A 20,000-nucleotide genomic window follows, 5' to 3' on the forward strand; every position below is an offset into this window, starting at 1 on the left:
TCGTCAGTTTTGTGTTGTTTTTGTTATGTTCACTTCTGGGTTTTTTACCTCTGTGTGGTATTCTCTATTCAATCATTGTCATTAACATGTTTAATTATACTATATTATAATATTATACTATATTAAAACTATAATAAACAAATTTTATAAACAAATTTTTTAAATATATTAACGTACCCAGAAGTTTCTAGTGCCTTATTTCCTTTGGATAATATCTCTATTATCTGAAAATATATTATTATTAAATATTCTAAAATGTTATAAATAAAATTATGATCATAATAATCGTATTTTAAAAAAAACAATCATTTAACGAAATATTTTTTACACACAAAAGTTTGACCACGGAGATGAGCACTATCTGATGTCTGTCGAGAAGTTGCAGCCGAGCAAAGTCAAGAGAACGAGAAGGGTCGAAACGCAAGGGGTAAATCATAATTTTTCATCTATTAATATTATTAAAACTATGATTTATTGTCATAATTTCATTAATATCATTATATATTGTATTGTCGATTATATCATTGTAATATCAGTCCTTTGTACATCTGTACATCTAGCATCTATCTATCCATATTCATTTACTCGTTGTACTTCATTTATAAACTTATACATTATAAGATTGGCTACTAATTTATCCACTTCATACCAATAACAAATATACAATACGTATGTGCATGCATTCACGTACATACACAACGCATGTTTCCATAACCTCAATTTTACAGAGTGAACAAAGTTACTTCGAAGAGTATTACGACTACATATTCCCAGACGAGGAAGGAGCAAAACCAAACCTCAAGATCCTGGCCATGGCAAAATCATGGAAAAAGCAGGAACAAGAAGAACAATAATGGCCACATCGATAAAAACTTTTTTTTATTTTATTGTTTGGCGCGAGCATACGTAATATCAACCTATTACTTTTTCATTATTATAAATATAGTATGTCAGTATGTCATAAATTTTTCATAAGACTGTTTCAGTATCATAATTCATTATTATTAGTATTGTTATTATTATTACTATTATTTATTTTTAATATAATGTAACACAGAAATAGAATCGCTAATTTTCAAAAGCAAAAACGAGTCAGGCGCAATTCGTGACTCATCCAACCAATCGTCTCGTACATCCTTCCAATAACGACCATTTCTCGATTTTATTAATCAAATTAAAATAAATTACCTAATCCAATTTAAATTATGATCTAACGACAAATGATACGGGTTTTTTTTTACATTTACATTGTTTAAACGTTTACATTTCTTACATATACAAAAATGCTTAAAGTAAAGATTCGCGCTTTCTCAAATCGACTATGAAACAGTTTTGTAACTCCCCGAGTGTCTCTGCACTTCATTTCTTTGCCGCAACTTAGTTTTCTAGATTTATTCTTACAGACAATACCATCCCCTTATTCTGCAAGAGCTGAGCTGGCTTGAATAAATTGGGCGCTCTATGTTCTCAAATCTGTAGTTAAGATGAATTTTTCATGTAATTCTATCTTGTAGTTTTTAGTAGTAGTAGTAGTATCTGTCCTGACTGACCCAAACGAACAGACACATTCTGGGACAGTATCTTTTTACTGTCTGTTAAGTTAGCTCGTCCGATTCAGTTAACGCTTCGTTATTCTTCACACCGGAAATAAAGCCGACAAAAGCGGAAACTTGGGCAATGATGAAATGGTTAAAAGTGATTAAAATAAATAAAATTAGCTTCATATCACGTCATACTATTACGCCATTCCATCATTTAGCATTTTATCATCGGCTAGTAGCGACGATTCAAGTTCGCAGGCAGATGTGTACAAAAAATAATCATCGAAACCATCATCATTATCATCCATACCGTTATCATCACCACCACCACCACCATAGATACAAATATCATTATCAACATCATTCTTATCAAAACTGCAAATGGCGTTCTGGACATTATTATCGATGTTGTTGATATCTATGGCGCCGATGACGTCATCACAGCTATCGTCATCAATAACATCCGGCCTCACTGGTTCTATGCTTCTATTGTCGTTTTTGTCGTTGTTCTTGTTGTTGTTGTTATTATTGTTGTTATTGTTTTCATTAATCTGTAAGCATTTGTCCACGTTGAACTCCACAGTAGGAGGTAAGGGAAATTCTGGTAAATAATAATAATAATAATTAATAATAATAATAAAAATAAATAATAATAAGAATAATAATAAAAATGACCTTGAGATTTGAACTGGCTACATTCAGGGTCGAAGCACTTCTGAAACCAGACATTTCTGATCATGTCAACAATTATTCTGAATGAATGAATTGAGTGAATGAATGTGTGAGTGAATGAACGTAGAAATGGATGAATGAATGAATGAAAGAATGAGTGAGTGAGTGAATGAATGAAAGATTGAATAATTGGATGAATGGTTTCAATGAATCGACAATCTGATGGATGTGGTGGTAAATGAATGAATGTACGGATGAGCCATTGATTGATTGATTGGAAAAATAAATGAATAAAACAAATGAATGGATGAACGAATGAATGAATAAATGAATGAATGAATGACTAAAAAACGAAAGATGGAACGATTTTGCTTCTTTACCTGATATTATTACTTTTATGAAATCTATTGGCGATTCTACAGAATCTGTTGTTGGCAACATCGTAAATGAGAAGCCAGCGTTCTTTGATTAGGAACTTTTTACGAATTCGACCTACGACTCCGCCAATGTGAATTAAACTTTCAACAAATTCATCAACGTTATTATTGTTGTTGTTAATGTCATTATTTGATGTGTTGTTGTCGTTGTTGTTGTTGATGTCATTGTTTGATGTGTTGTTGTTGTTGATGTCATTGTCTGATGCGCTGTTGTTGTTGTTGTTGTCAGACACCTTGCTACCTTGAACAGCGTTAAAAACTGGCAGTTGTACCAATGAATTTTTGTTAGGTTGTTGTTGTTCTAATAATGTTCCATTTGAAATCAGACATTGTCGTTGTTTTTGTTGTTGCAGTTGTTGAAGAAATGACGTCAGAAAATTATTGCCGTCACAATAAACTGCCTTGGTGTCCGGTGTGGCCCTTTGATAAAAAAAAGCGAATTTTTTAGCGAAAATAAAACAACAGAATGTTAATAACAAAATTAACGACGACAACAACAACAATAACAATAATAAAAATAATAACATCATCATCATCATCATAACAACAAAAATTGTAACAAAGTGAGGCAGTTAGTTGTACTAACGAAATGTTGCAGACTAGAGATTTCATGAAGATATCTCGATGGTGCTGCTCATTCTCCTTATCAACCGCCACATCATCATCATCATCATCCTCATCATTACCACCACCACAACCACCACCAACGACATCATTATCATCACGACCACCGACAGCAGTGACGTCATCATCGATGTCATCAACAGCTGGATGGAACGCTGCTGCTGTAGCCACTGACGTTGTTGATGACGATGATGTAGATAATGATGATGATGATAATGATGATGTTGTAGATGATGATGATGATGTTGTAGATGATGATAATGATGTTGTTGTAGATGATGATGATGATAATGATGTTTCTAATGATGATGATGATATGTAACGTTTGTGGTTGTTTCATTTCTTCTAGCAGAATGATCTGGGGTGGCTATGGATGGACAAGACAAAATACAACAAGTAAAAGACAGCATCATCATCATCATCATCAAAGTCAACAATATCATCATCATCATCAAACTCAACAATATCATCATCATCATCATCAAACTCAACAATATCATCATCATCATCATTATCATCATCATTATCAACAACAACATCATCAACAACGCCAGCGGCTACAACATCATCATTATCATCATTATCAACAACAACAACAACATCATCATTATCATCATCAACATCATCATTTTCAACAACAACATCATCATAAACAACAACATCATCATCATCATCATCATCAACAACAACATCATCATTATCATCATTATCAACAACAACATCATCATCATCAACATCATTATAAATAACACCAGCTAACATCCACCGTCCAATACTAGTGCATTTCTTTTCCCTCTTTTGTTCGATAGATACAATCTGAAGTTTCTATTTTTAGAATACACACCTGAATAAATAAATAATAATAATTATAAATAATAATAATAATAAATATTAATAATAATTACAATATTACATAACTTTCATTGACGAAACTATGTTGAACAATTTGCAATTTAAAAAGCAATTTGAGTATTTGTGTATGTATGTATGTATTGTATGTTTGTATGTATGTTTGTATGTATGTTTGTATGTATGTATGTATGTATGTATGTATGTATGTATGTATGTCTGTATGTATGTATGTATGTATTGTATGTATGTATGTATGTATTGTATGTATGTATGTATGTATTGTATGTATGTATGTATGTATGTATGTATGTATGTATGTCTGTATGTCTGTATGTATGTATGTATGTATGTATGTATTGTATGTATGTATGTATGTATGTATTGTATGTATGTATGTATTTTTGTATGTATGTATGTACGTATGTATGATAACTTACCTATATCACAAAAGACATCTTCATAATTCGACTTGTTCTTAATTAGGAGTTGTCCATTGAACAGATCATCATCATCATCAACATCATCATCATCGTCCTTTTTATCATCATCATCATCATTATATTCTTTGCATGCCGTAAGGATAGCATCATCATCAACCCAATGGTGAATATAATTATTATTATTATTACTAGGATTATTGTTATTATTATTCTTCACTTTGCACCTGTACTTATAATAATCCACAATGTGCTTGACAAACAATCCTACATAATAATAATAATAATTATTATTATTATTGTTTATTAATATTAATTATTTATCAACCACATTTAATATAATTACTTCTATTTTCTTACCTGTTTTAATTTAAGCGCACACATACACACGCACGCACACACACGCACACACATATATACATACTTTCACTAATATGCATATATGCATGTAAGTATGAACACAAATACACATACATACATTCATAGATGCAGTTGTATAAACACAATCAATTATTTTATAGGTAGGAGAACAAGATATGAAGGTATATGAGAAAAGAAAGGGGCACGAGCAACTAGACGAGCAGCAGAGTTAAAAGCATTACTGAAAGGATTGAGTGTAGAATCACCAAGACCATAGTAGAGCGAGTTACAATAATCAATCCTAGATAAGACTAACGAAGTAACTAGAAGGAGAAGAGTAGGATTGTCAAGAAAAGGCAAAAGTTTTTTATTCTACGTAGATGAAAGTTAGAGCTTCTAGCAACACTATTAATTTGAGAAGAAAGAGACATGCTAGAATCAAATATAAAGCCTAGACTACGAAACGGTCGTACGATAAGACACGGGCATTAAAAAATTATACTACAAACTACACTAATCCCTAACTGAGGGACCTGCGTGGTGGTTGTCGAGAAACACGTGATCCCCAGGCAAACGTACGACTACGTGTCTACTGAATTTTGATTGGCTGTGTGGGTTTTTAGGGTGGGAAAGTTATTCATTATTATTTTTATCATTATTGTAATTTTTGTATGGGAATATGTGTATGATAGTGTTCCTTATATGGGAATATGTGTATAAAGGTGTTCCTTGTTCCTTGTATGGAGATATGTGTATGAAGGTGTTCCTTGGTGTGTGTGTGTTTGTGTGTGGGTTTGTGCGTGTATGTGTGTGTTTACATACGTTTGCATGTGTGTAGTATAGACAAAATTATGTATATGTGTATATGTTTATGTATATGTGTGAGTATTTATATGTGTAATTTGTATGTATGTATGCGTGTGTGTAAATGTATGTATCTATATGTATGTATCTATGTTTGTATGTGCGTGTGTGTGTGTGTGTGTGTGTTTGCATACAAAATAATACAAACAAACCTTGAAGATTTCAATATTAGAATATCTTCCAATGAGAGATTCACCTCCAAGAACTTCTTCACACAATGCGTTATAAACTGCATTTGAAAGAAAAATAAACACATTCAAGTAAATCTAAACTTATTTATTTGCCGTACCAAAAATAATAAATAATATTTAAAGGCAGGAAAGGAAGAGAAAAATACTTTAATGAAGCATTGCATCATGTGGCAGCCATCTTTATCGCGGTTTAGCTGGTACTCGAATTCAATGTCGAAGTATAGATGGCAGGGTTTACCTTTTTTATAATAATAATAGGAACAGATCTTTTACTTTTCATCAAATGTGTAAAATCAATAATTAATTAGTTAATTAATAGAGAAATGGTCATAATTAAAATGAAATCATAATCATTATAGTTAGTCATCGTAATTAGTCATCATTATTATAATTATAATTACAATTATTATAATAATAATAATGATAATAATTAGCGTTATAATTAGAAAAATCGAAATTTGAAAGAATATAAGCCATCCATCCACCTTCCGGTATAATCTCATAGTGATGGCGTCTGCTGGTTCCTAGCTGCCTAAGTGAAATAAAATAAATAAAATATAAAATAAATCACATGTGTGTATGTATATATATATATATATATATATATATATATATATAGTTAGACAGTCAGTGGAGTAGTGTAATGGCTAAGGTGCCTGCCACTACTGCTGCGGTGACCGAGTTTAAATGCACAAGAGATCCAAGAATATCATGAGCAATGTGTGTCATTGTTGAACTTATAAGAATTAATAATGGTAATAATGATAATAATGAATAATGATAATGATAATAATGATAGTAAAACCATAAATAACATAACCAAAGATATAAAATAGGAAAAATATAATAATTTTTTTTTATACATATGATCTTTAGATCATAATTCAAATCATAATATACTGAATGTTACTTATAGGTGTGCCAAAATTCTTCGTAACTTGTTCCCAAAAAAAATCTCTGGCCAACATTTTCAATGAAAATGTCACTCTCGTACGAAAAGGCCTGGATATCCTTGAAAGAAAATGAATTTATGATTATTAAAATAATATACCAAATTTAATATAATGTTAACAAATGAATAATATTAACTATGTGAATCAATCAGCCAACCAACTAACCAACCAACAAGACAGCCAACCAACCAACCAAACAACCAATCAATTATTATTATTATTACAATTTTATTTTACATTATGTGCAGATTGGTACTGGAAGAGGTCCTTCTGACATCTGAATACATTCCATGAATGATATAGCACACTATCAGTAAATCTAAAATAAAATAAATAAATTAATTAATTAATCAATTAATAAAAATTATAAATAAATAACTATATAATTAATACAAATATTATATTATGAATTGCATCCCATAAATAAACAATCATAAATTAAAACGAAATAAATAAAAAAATGCCATAAAATGATGTCAGGTATCATTATGTTACACAATTGTACATTAATTAATTAATAATAAAATAAATATTTAAATAATTGATAAATAAGTTAATAAATACTTTGGTAAATATGGAACAACCAATTTATTTTTCTTCAGTTTAGCTTCTTTGATGGAGAAATTTTCTTTCTGATTTGAGAACCTTCCAAAATATTTAAATAAAAATTTCAATTAATTAACTAATCAAATTTATTTTTAATTAAATAATTTTTAATAAATATTAAATAAATATTAATCATTTAATTGTATTTAATAATTATATAAATTATAAATATAATTTAATGGAAATGTAGAAGAAACCATCAAACATGATTATTTGATTGACTTAATAGAAATTTTTACTTTTTGAGATTGGATCCATAAAAACTGTTACAGACAAAACCGGACTGATTAGTTATCATCTGGGATCTTGGAAAATTATTGAATTAGTGACCGTATTGAATTATGAGACAATTAAATTAGTGAAATTTTATTCTAGTTATATGGCGAAAAAATTGAATATTGTTATCTTAAATTACTTAAAAGTGAACAGTCTATTCACTTTTAAAATTGGCGCTTTATAAAATTGTAATTGAACTATAGATTCGTTTATTCCATGGTATACCTTGTGCCGCTCTTTCCAAAATGAAATCAAATAAAGAGCCAGGTTCAGATGAGATAGTTGTTGAAAAAATTAAATGTCTGGATGAATTTGGCATTAAAAAAGTGACAATTTTGAATGAAATTAATAACAGCGGTGAAATTCCTGAAGATCTATCCAAGTCAATATTTATTGCATTACCTGAAAAACCTAATGCGAATGTGAACTACATCAAACAGTCAGCTTAATGAGTCATTTTACAAAACTTCTCTTCAGAATTCTGATGAGAAGAGCACGAAGCAAAATCAGATCTGGAATTTCAAATGCCCAATGTGGTTTTGTCGATGATTGTGGCACAAGAAACGCTATCTTTACGTTACAGATGATCAGTGAATGATGAATTGAAATGAAACAAGAATTTTTGAGAAGAATTATAAAAATTAGTTGAACCTCTCTTGCTTCGAATGAGGATGTGTTAAAACTTTCCGGTTATGAAAAGGAGAAATTACTACAGATAATCCGACGGGGGCAGTTAAAGTTTTTTGGTCACATCATGCGGAAGGAAAGAATGGAAAATCTAACAACTACTGGACAGATTGCAGGGAAAAAAGATCGCGGTCAACAATGAACAACATTCATAAAGTCCCTGTGTCACTTTTTGAATATCACCACATTCCAACCACTACACCACTACAAAGTGTTGAAGATCGGGTTTTTGGAGGTTTTGTCCCCAATGTCCGGCACAGTTCGTCAAAAATAAATCATGTGTGTGTGTGTGCGTGCGTGCGTGCGTGGTGTGTGTGCGTGTGTGTAATTATATCAAATGAAGGACAAAGAAAAAAAAGACAAAAAAATTTTGCCATAATTTTATTTTACTTAACAAAAGTAGAAAAATAATTTTAACCATATAAAAATTATTAAAGTCCAAAGTGTTTAAAGTGTTTATTTGAAATATTTATCAAAAATATAATGACAAAACTATTAAAAAATCATTTCAAAAAGTATTCCTTAAAGAATATTAGAATACTGAATAAGTATTCTGGAAGTACATTTATCGCTAGGACGGGTTCTCGCTAGTTCATCCCTATTACAGGTAGATTTGGTACGAGTAATACCTCTGTTTCAAAAAGAAAATATTTGTAATAATTATCAATTAAATTAAATAATTAATCGATTAATCAATAAAACACCTTAATTAATTATGAAAATTGCTTTCTTCTTTTATTATCGTGCCATTATTTTTCGTTACAACTAAGCGTACTAACATTTTGCAGGTTGGCATTAGAGATATCGAACTTGGCGTAGAATCTATAAAGTTGGGGTTCCTTAAAAATGGATGGATGGATGAATTGTTGGATTGATGAAAAGATGGATGGAAGGATGGATGGATGAATGAATGGATGGATGGATCGATAGATTGATAGATAAGTAGAGTAGAGTTAAAAACACAAATAAGAAATAACAAACTTAACTCACCAGTTTGTGAACATAGACCCTATTCAAACTTATGGAATTCACGTCCTTCAAGTGCTTACTGATTGGCAATGTCCTCAAGATGACAGCCTTCAAAGCTTTCATCTCACTTGAAGTGACATTCGCAAGCAAACTCCAGGCGCTTGTTGAGTTGAAGCAGGAAGATTTCAACTCGAACGTGTTAGTCCATGCTTGCACGAACATCGCGAATTTGCAGGTCCGCAACTAGATTTGTGGCATATTTTAGCAGATAAATCGCTAAACTTATTTAGTTTTGTAAATGTAGAGATGTAGAGATATTATTTAGCTCTTGAAATTATAGAGAAATAGTTTGAATTACCACCACCACCACTACTACTACTGCTACAACTACTACTACTGCTACAACAACAACAACAACTACTACTACTACTACTGCTACTACTACTGCTATTATTCCGTTGTTGATATTGTAGTTGAAAAAAAATTTTTGTCATTAAGAGAGTAAGAAAAGTCTAAATAAAAGAGAGAGAGATAGAGAGAGAAATAGAGAGAAAGAGAGAGAAAGAGACCAACCTCCTCGATACCACAGACCAGAGGAACGGTTGAATTCAAATCCTGTTTGCCGCAACTATAAACGCCAAGAACCAGCGTCACATTATAATTTATTCCGGATACAACCTTCAGATTTAATTGTGCCATAATTAATGAGAATAATAATAATAACAACAAATATTATTTAGTAATAATAATAATGATAAGTATTTTTTTATTAATAAAATAATTATTGATAATACTTGATATTCGGCCTCTAAGATGTTGATCAACTTCACAGCAAGGTTTTTCGAAGCGCCATATAATTCAACAGCTCTTTTTGTACTATCTAGAACCTATTTGTGAGTGAAGAAAAACATTTTAATTCCTAATAATAATAATAATAATAATAATAATAATAATAATAATACTGCAGCTGCAACTGCTACTACTACTACAACTGCTGCTGCTACTACTACTGCTACTACTGCTACTACTACTACTACTACTATTATTTACAACAAAAAATAAAATATATAAATAACAAAGAATTATATAAACACCAAAGAACAAAAAGTATATAAACACCATAGAATCATTAGCACTTATGTTATTCCATCCGCCCAAAAGTCCTTGTCCGAATGCTGGCGGTGCCGAAATGACACACACAAATAATACGATGGTCACGTAACTGAAATGCATTCTGAATGAATGAATAGATGAATTGATATGTGAATGGATGGATGAATGATTAAATGAAGGAATGAATGGATGGATGGATGGATGGATGGATGAATGAATGAATGAATGAATGAACGAACGAACGAATGAATGAATGAACACACATACAACACACACACACACACAACACAACATACACACAAACAAACAAAAATACCCTAATATACACTCACACACACATACAAATTTTAAAATACACTTTATCATTTTTTAAATTTTACAAACCCAACGGAAACTTCAAACTTCCCAGATATTATTTATTCTTCACTAAATAGCAATTTGGTTTCAAGTCGATTGGTTCTGAGCTATATATAGAGAAAAAAAAACTATACTCAATAATAATAATAATTATTATTATTAATTATAAATTATTAATAATTACTCAAATGATTAACAAATTGTAAATTATTTGTGTGAGTGTGTGTGTCTGTGTGTGTGTATATGTGTGTATGTGTATGTGTCTGTGTTTGGTGTGCGTGTCGTGTTTTGAGGTCGTCACGTTTCAAACAAATGATTTATTTACTGACTGAATGCTTCTTGACTCAACTACTTCATGGTTTGATTGGACGCCTTTGTTAAATTAAATTTCGATACAATATTTAAGTACAATAAAATACATTACATTTCAACGCTACAATGTATAAATACAAATATGCGGTGCAATACAATGCAATACAATACAATAAAATGCAATACAATTCAGTATAATACAATACAATACAATTCAATACAAGTCAATCTAATACAATACAATTCAATATAATTGGCGAATATATAATATTAATAACAATAATAATAATAATTATAATTATTATTGGGGCGGCGTGATGGCCTAGTGGTTAAGGTCGCCTGGTGCTGTTTCGCAGTAACCGGGTTCGAATATGACAAAAAAATACCCGCCTATCGTCATTTAGCAGGTATTCATATACGACGTTTGTGCGCTTCGTTGAATCCTCTGAACTTTGGAAGAGTGTAATTGACCTTTAACCTTTTTTTAACCTTTAATACAATCCAATGCATTATGACATAGAGGGCGCCCATGAATTACCCTTCGATACCGATTCGAATACCCTTACCAGACCAGTACCGAATGATAAACGAAACTTACTATTTAACATCTTTGGTTGCTATTATTATTATTATTTAACATCTTTGGTTGCTATTGTATTATTATTATTATTATTATTAAGGCAATTTTTATTCATAAAGTCAACTTGTTTTTTCAGGAAACAATCATGCTAGCTGGCTCTACCATATGCGTATGTGATATTGTTATCCGATTTTTATTTCCGACACCTTAATTTTTCATAAAAATTTTATAAGCATGCTGACTGATTGTCGTAACATATTACTGTGACAAATATCCAATTACACACGCCACACACACACACACAACACACACACACACACACACACACACACACACACATACACACACACATATACACGCACACACACGCACACATATACACACTCACACTCACTTACACTCACTCACACACACACACAGCATGATTCAAATTCATTCAAGAACGATTTCTAAAATGACTCTAGTTGTTTTATGAGTTAGTATGAATTAAATCATAATACATGGATGTATGAATGTGTGTGTGCGCGTGTGTAACCGTTTATTATAGTTATTAATTATTATTTTTGATTTAAACAATAATTTAATTATAACTCATTCAATTTATGGTAATAAAACAAACTCATAAATAGCTGTAATAATAATAAAAATATTAATAATCAACCAATCAATCAATCAACCAACCATTCAATCAACCAACCAACCAACCAACCAATCAACCAATCAATCAACCAACCAATCAATCAAACAATCAATCAACAAATCAATCAACCAACCAATCAACCAAACATATAGAACGGTTTAAAAATGATTCAAAACATACGTTGACACACATATTATTAATGCTTGTCCGATATCCTTATTCAACAGCTCTTAACACATTGTATTCGTTTAAAACTTTCTCCGTCGTTCTCTCTCTCTCTCTCTCTCTCTCTCTCTTTCTTTCTCTCTCTCTCTCTCTCTCTCTCTCGGTGAAATTTAAATTTAGAAAAGGCAGATTTTATTTACATACAGGATTAACTTTTAGACTTGGTAGCACGACGTAAGCTCGAGAAGCTGAACATTTCAAAGTACATTAATTTTTTATTTTAAAATGTAGTAAACCATAAATTACATTACGTATTTTTAGTACGTCTTAATCACACACACACACACACACACTCACGTACACACACACACACTCACGTACACACACACACACTCTCTCACACACTCACACACACACACACACATGCAAATACACGAACAGGTTAAATTTAACAACCAAAAACAAAAATTTTCAAGTAAAATAATAATTTTATTATTGTTGAAAAACCATTTCAAGTTTAGTATAATATTATATTAATTGTAACAGTAATAATAATAATAATAATAATAATAATTATTATTATTATTATGTAAATAATAAAAACAATAAATGACTTTCTCATTTATTCATAATACATAATTAAATCAAGAAGCAAATTTCAAACGAGATGCTCAATGATAAAATACTGAATGGTAACATACTGCATGTAAGTATAATGCCTTATATTAAATATGCGCATAAATTATGTTAATTAGGGCGGGCAGGCCACTGACAAGGAAGACATGAATTCCCAGCATTTATATCTGGTGATTTGTTCGGTGCTCGTCCAGGGCTGTTCGAAGTAGACGAATTGACACAGTCCGGTTTAATTTTATTCGAATTAAATAAATTAATTAAATTAACTGAATAATTTACTAATTCGAGTAGACCAAATTGAATATTGTTACTAATCAGCTTATTGATTAATTACCAAATTGATAGGATTTCTGAATTATTTGCAACAAAAGCTTCGGCCTACCTTTGTAACTTTGCAGTTTGCATTGGTGGCAGCCTGTGCATACGTACAATTCAGCAGGCCAACATCCAGTATTAAGTCGTAGTACATTCCAGAAACGATCTTTTAATTAGTTTAATTAAAAAAGTTGAGTGATTAAATTTTAATTAATCAACAAATCTATTAACTGACACTGATGCGAATGCCAAAAATTTGAAAAAAATCATTAACTATCTAGACAATTAAATAATAAATTATTTGATCGAATTAATTAATTCATTCATTATTATTAACCTGAGTTTTAACAAATAGAACATCACGAAGCCTTTTAGCTAAGCCAAAAGTGTTCGAATCGTCAAAAATCTCAAGAATTTTTTCCGCCACTTTTTTGACGGCTGCACTGCTAGGGTTTCCAACAATCCAACTCCCGACCGTATTTGCGATACCGTGGCTGACGGCAGAGCGAACCAGTAGGCCTACCAAAAGATAGATTGTGGATTTAATTCTTTTGGTCTTAACCTGCCATTCAATTCACATTGGTGTAAATTAAACGTAAATGAATTTCGGTCCGAGTGTTTTTTTTTTGAGTAATTTAACTGAATTAAGTTTCAAGTTCCTCAGAATTTAATATTTTATACTATAGCATATGGGACGTGAGAGTTTAACGGTATAACATACTTCTGCAAACAGAATACAACCACCTACTAATCCTAAAAATGACTTAATAAAACTAATTACTATCAATGGTAAATTTTACGAACAGTGAAAACACAGATAGAATTCAAACGAACAGAATATAACACATAACTATTCTTATTCCTTTCAAAAAATATGATACATGGTAATTTAACTATCAATTTACTTGATTAATTTAAATCCAATTTGTTAGAATCGATGGAAACTTGATTCGGAATTTCGAGTGGGTACAGAACTAAAAGAACAAATCTATCAGCTGTGCTCGAGTCATTTATAGGGAATTTTCAGGTCATGTGATCTTTCCATCATTTTCCATCTTCCTCTCTCTTTCTATTTTATCTCTCTCCCTCTCTCTTTCTCACACTCTCAAAATCGTGATCATCAATGAAATCTTCGAATCATTGATCCAGTATTTCATTTTTAATTAAATTGCAATAAATTTATTATTACTTTTATACGATACATTCCGATACTACACGGGATATGATAACATAAGGCAAACGAAACGAAGCAACCCACCATGATAGCAGTACACCGCAGCGATGAGTGTACTGCTGAGTGTACTGCTGCTTAATATGATGAGTTTTTTACATGTTACGTCAAAACTAAACCATTAATTACATAATTACACACACACACACACACGCACGCACGTACACACATACATACAGAAATACACTCTCACACACACATACAGAGTAAAATTAACTGCTATCTATCTAACAATATTTCAGTAAAATATAAATTTTTATTTTTTAAAAAACATTTCAAATATAGCAAAGCATTACATCAATAATAATAATACTCACAATAATAATAATAGAATAACATCAATAAAAATAATAAATGTCTTTTGGTCTATATACATAATACACAATTATTTCTATAATACAGGCAAACTAACACCATTTGGTTAAAATATATATATATATATATATATATATATATATATATATATATATATATATATATATATATATATATATATCAACTTAATACAATTAGTTATCATTAATATGAAATATTCATTTATTATTATTAATAATAGTCAATAAAACTATTGTCTGTAAGGATAATAACAAATAAATCAAAAAGCAAATTTCAAATGAAATACTTAATGATAAAATATCCGATGGTAAAAATACTTCATATAATTATAATGTCCTACATATGAATAATTACATATGTGCATAAATTATGTTAATCAAGGCAGGCTCCAAACAAGGCTACACAGCCACAAATTCACCGCATTCATGTGAGGTGATTTCTTCAGTGCCTGTCCATGACTGTTCGTAATAGACGAATTTACACTCCCCAACCTAATTATAGGAAAAATAAAATGATAGATTAATTAATTTAACTAAACTAAATAGACTTAATTAATTTGTTAACAAAACCTACCTTAGTAATTTTGCAGTTTGCATTGGTGACTGCCTGCGCTTCAGTGCAATCCAACAGGCCAACATCCATTTTTATTTTGTAGTTCATTCCAGAAACGACCTTTAAGTATCAACATAATAAAATAACTGAATGGTTAATTAATCATTTAAAAAATTAAATAACCAACAGTTATGTGAATAACAAAAGTTTGAAAAAATCTCTTAATAGCTATTTTAAAAATAAATTAGTTAAATGAATGAATGTTTTAATTAAATTATTAAATTAATAAATTGAACCTGAGTTTCAGCAGATTTAACAGAATGAAGTCTTTGAGCCAAGCCAGAGGTGTTCAAATCATCAAAAAGTAAAAGGATCTTTTCAGCCACCTTTTTGATGTGTTCACTCTCATGGTCAGCCCTACTCCATCCCCCGACCATACCCATGGTCCCGTAGCTGACGGCACAGCCAACCAGTACTAAAAGACAGATTGCAAATTTCATTTTTAGCCTTCTGTTGGGATCTTAATCTCTAATCTGTCATTTTATTATGTAATTGAAATTGTAAATAAATTATGGTTCGGGCATAAATAATTAATTAATTTCGTAATTGAATCAATTTTTTAAAAGTTCCTCAAAATTTATTATTTTATAAAATAAATAAGGGGTCTAAAACGTAATTCTGCGAACAAAATACAAGTAATTTTAAAGAAAACTAACTAACTAATTATTGTGTAAAACTGTGAAAAAGTAAATAAAAGTGTAAACAAAAACTAGTAAAAATGAAAAAACAAATAAATAGCAGAATTAATTTAATTAAACATATATTCGAAAAAAAATAACATCTAATTATTTAACAATTTATTCATTTAAATAATTTAATTCAAACCTTTAAAATTTGATAAAAACCTGGAGCGAAACCTCGGAAGAAAACCAAACTTAAAAAACAAAAGAATCAGCTGCCCATGAATCATATTTAAATGGAATTTTCCGGTCATGTGACCCACTCACTCTCCCTTTTCATCTTTTTCTCCTTCTCTCTTAATTTTTTTTTCTCTTATTCTATCTTTATTTTTTTCCCTCCTCTCGCTCTCTATATATATTTATATTATTATATGTCCTATATTAATTGTTATATATATATATACATATAACATATATATATATATATATATATATATATATATATATATATATATATATATATATATATATATATATATATATATACTGTCTATAAATTTTCACTCTCTTTTTCTTTTTATCTTATTTTCCCAATCTATCCCACTCACTGTCTTTGTCTTCCCCTTTCTTTCACTTATTTTGTTGTTTATAATAATACTATGTAATGTTATGTTATACATATATATTTACATATACTAAGTTATATGTTACTCTCTCTCTTTCTCTTTCTCTCCCTTTCTATCCCTCGATACATGTGGCACTATGATATACTGATTGGAAAAATGTGTCAGGTCTCCATTTAAATATTATTTAAATTATAGTTAAAATGTTGCAAAATAAATGCTTATTTTTATGGGAAGGCAACGTACTGTGTTTTATCAAAAAGGTCCATAGTATAGTTCTGTCGCTAATTTTACATGTTTAAAGTCAACGAACGTTTGCTTTTTATTGTTATTATTTGTTAAACACATACATATACACATAAAAAACACACACACCATACTACTATTATTGTTATAATGTTTAGTATCTATTTTAATTATTATGCAGCTCGGTAAATGCCCTGTAAAGTAGTCCACCAATCGTGTTGCTCTTTTTGGATTTTTTTTTTCTATTTAATTGTATTAGGCCAAAATTGTGCGGTTTCCAAGATTGAACAGCATATTCCAACTGAGACCTCACAAGTGACTTGAACAACGAACCACCACCTCTGCTGATAGGTTCCTAAAATTTCTTAAGATAATACCCAACATAGAGTTCCCTTTGTGAACAATTTTTAAAATATGAGTTGAATTTTAGTTCATCATCAGTAACAGCTTCTAAATTTCGTCATCTACCGGCAAACCAAATGGTGATCCATTGCGATCAACGATAGCGGATCTTTGCGACCTATTCTTAACATTTGACATTCTTCAGCATTATTATTTAATTTCCGTTTATTGAACCAATCAATCGTTTTTTTAATATCGTAAGCAAATGGAGGAACATTTAAACTTTATTCTCGTTTTTTTCAGATTTCAATAAATCATCAATTGAGAGGTTTGCACAAAATTTCATCCTCGATAATTCGTTTCACAATTTTTCTAGAACTGAACCTTGGAGTCGTCCTGGAGTTTGATCTCTTTTCAAATTTAGTCGCGTACAATTTTGATTCTGCTCTAAAATGTATCAAATCTTTAGAATTATCTTCATGCAACATCGGCTTGTACAAAGCTGGGTAGCACAAATCGATGTGGTTATGGAAAAATTCTTTGTAACCATTCTCAAGAAGATATATCTCCGGGTAGAATAGATGAGGATAGTTATTTTCGTTTATTTCTCTGTCTTTGTTTCTCAAAAACCTGCACATCTTTGGCCCTCTTTCAGATGAAAATTCGCAGTGAAATACAAGGATATTTTTGTTCTGATTACCGGTGCACAAACCAGCATTGCTCAGAATAAATTCACTCAAGATGGAATCTTTCGTGTAGAAATTCCTGGCTCCCATGATGTGTCCGCCTTCATATTCGTACGGATATCTGCAGTCAATTATGGTGCAGCTATCAAGGACATTATCGTACTTTCCTAGTAAAACATCTGTAAGCTGAAACGTTTGGGAATGTTATTTAAAGAAATTCATTTTTTAAATTTTTCTTAAAACGACATTACGATGAAAATAATTATATAAACAATTTTCAACCAAACAAATTTATAAAATATTTTACTGTATTGTGAGTGATGGCTTTGAGGTCGCTATGCTTTCCATCTTGAAGGACCGGCAGTATGTAGGGAGCGCTGAAATCGGCAATCAGGTTTGCACTCTCATCCTCTTCATCTAAATATTTTTTAATAGAATCCGCCTGCGAACGATATTTCTTAAACTTATTTACAGCCAAATTATTATCTTTTAATGATTCATTTCTTAAACCTATCTCGTCCAAACTTAATCTCTTAGACAGGGCTAAATTTTTTCTAGACTGTAGCTCGAATCCCAATCCAGGCTCAGTTATGAGCTTCTGCTGGTTTACTATATTTTGTTGCTCAACATCAATCATTTGCCTAGTCTTGAGAGTCTTGCATGAAAATTGCATCGGTGACACCGGCGGTGATGGTAAGGCATCTTCATATTTCACCATTCTTCTCTTAGAACCTGAGCATTCTGCATACAATGGAGATTGATTGGTCTCAAAGAGAAATTTTTCAACAGCTGGGCTGCCAAACTCATCAAATTCGCTTCCAAATAAAGCCTTCTTTGGAGTGTTTAGGCTTTCATTTTCATCGGAGTCGCTATTTGTCGCAAAAAATGAGAATCTTTTCCTTTTCAGACTCTGAGAACTGCGTCCGTTACTCAAATATAGATTCCTCGCAACTTTCCTACTACTATTCGATGAAACTTCATCGTCACTGTCAACCATAATGCTCATCTCCATATTGTCATCGTCATCAAATTCCAATTTTTTTGGAGAGAATTTGTGCCCCATCTTTAATAATTTTTAATATTTTTAAATTTTTTATTGCAATTAAAATATAATTTTAATTACGTTTTTATCGATAATGTTTATGTTTAGAATCAAATCTCATATATACCCCTGTTTAATTTATCGTAAATCTGGTTATTGTAATTTATGGAAATTATGATTATATTGTCATAATGCTTATTAATAATTCCTTTTATATTTCTTTAAAATAATTAATAAGTTCGGTGCCTATAAAATCGTTAAAATCGTTAAAATTAATATTCAAATGAAATCTCAGCTTTACAACAAAGCAAATCAAACAAAGAATCTAACTTAGTACGTCGATAATACAGTTCTAATAGTTCTAATCGTAATTCAAACTACGCTAGAATTATCATTTGTCTTTGTTTTAATTTCTTTGTTACGTCACTTATTATTACCACGTTGTAATCTTCCCGGCAATCTTTATTAAAATATTAAATTACTTTTAATAAATTAAACAAAATAATTACACAAGTAAGTTTTACGAACTCTCAAATTTTTTAACGTTAAAAGTCAATAAGGGATAAGTCACCTAGGGGGTGGCTAATGGTTAAATTGTCTCTACACTTTGGATTTCTCTCTCTCTTCTCTTTCTCTTTTTCTCACTTCTCTCTCCTCTCCTCTCTATATGAAAGT

General features: G+C 30.5%; 4 protein-coding genes across 4 annotated transcripts in view; 1 reads left to right on the forward strand and 3 right to left on the reverse strand.

Annotated features, from left to right (window-relative positions):
- HELRODRAFT_185792 (hypothetical protein) overlaps positions 1-3,485 on the forward strand; it is a 9,123-nt gene extending 5,638 nt beyond the window's left edge. The window contains 7 exon segments of the mRNA XM_009023556.1: positions 338-427; positions 729-1,326; positions 1,380-2,142; positions 2,217-2,293; positions 2,594-3,070; positions 3,237-3,394; positions 3,407-3,485. Of these exon segments, the coding sequence (XP_009021804.1) occupies positions 338-427; positions 729-854 (216 nt within the window). The 3' untranslated portion in view covers positions 855-1,326; positions 1,380-2,142; positions 2,217-2,293; ... (1 more) ...; positions 3,237-3,394; positions 3,407-3,485.
- A 9,902-nt stretch (positions 3,486-13,387) lies between these two features.
- HELRODRAFT_176338 (hypothetical protein) lies at positions 13,388-14,744 on the reverse strand (the record flags this gene model as incomplete). Its single annotated transcript, XM_009023557.1, has 4 exons — positions 13,388-13,468; positions 13,655-13,753; positions 13,925-14,149; positions 14,691-14,744. 4 exons carry the CDS (start codon positions 14,742-14,744, stop codon positions 13,388-13,390), a joined length of 459 nt encoding a protein of 152 aa, XP_009021805.1.
- Positions 14,745-15,552: 808 nt separating this feature from the next.
- HELRODRAFT_176339 (hypothetical protein) lies at positions 15,553-16,206 on the reverse strand (the record flags this gene model as incomplete). The annotated part of the gene is made up of 3 exons (XM_009023558.1): positions 15,553-15,645; positions 15,728-15,826; positions 16,003-16,206. The coding sequence occupies 3 exons, from the start codon at positions 16,204-16,206 to the stop codon at positions 15,553-15,555; spliced, it is 396 nt and encodes a 131-aa protein (XP_009021806.1).
- A 1,708-nt stretch (positions 16,207-17,914) lies between these two features.
- On the reverse strand, positions 17,915-19,280 carry HELRODRAFT_83726 (hypothetical protein; the record flags this gene model as incomplete). The annotated part of the gene is made up of 2 exons (XM_009023559.1): positions 17,915-18,469; positions 18,591-19,280. 2 exons carry the CDS (start codon positions 19,278-19,280, stop codon positions 17,915-17,917), a joined length of 1,245 nt encoding a protein of 414 aa, XP_009021807.1.
- Positions 19,281-20,000: the final 720 nt, after the last annotated feature.

Source organism: Helobdella robusta (assembly GCF_000326865.2).
Source record: "Helobdella robusta unplaced genomic scaffold HELROscaffold_37, whole genome shotgun sequence".
NCBI lineage: Eukaryota > Metazoa > Annelida > Clitellata > Rhynchobdellida > Glossiphoniidae > Helobdella > Helobdella robusta.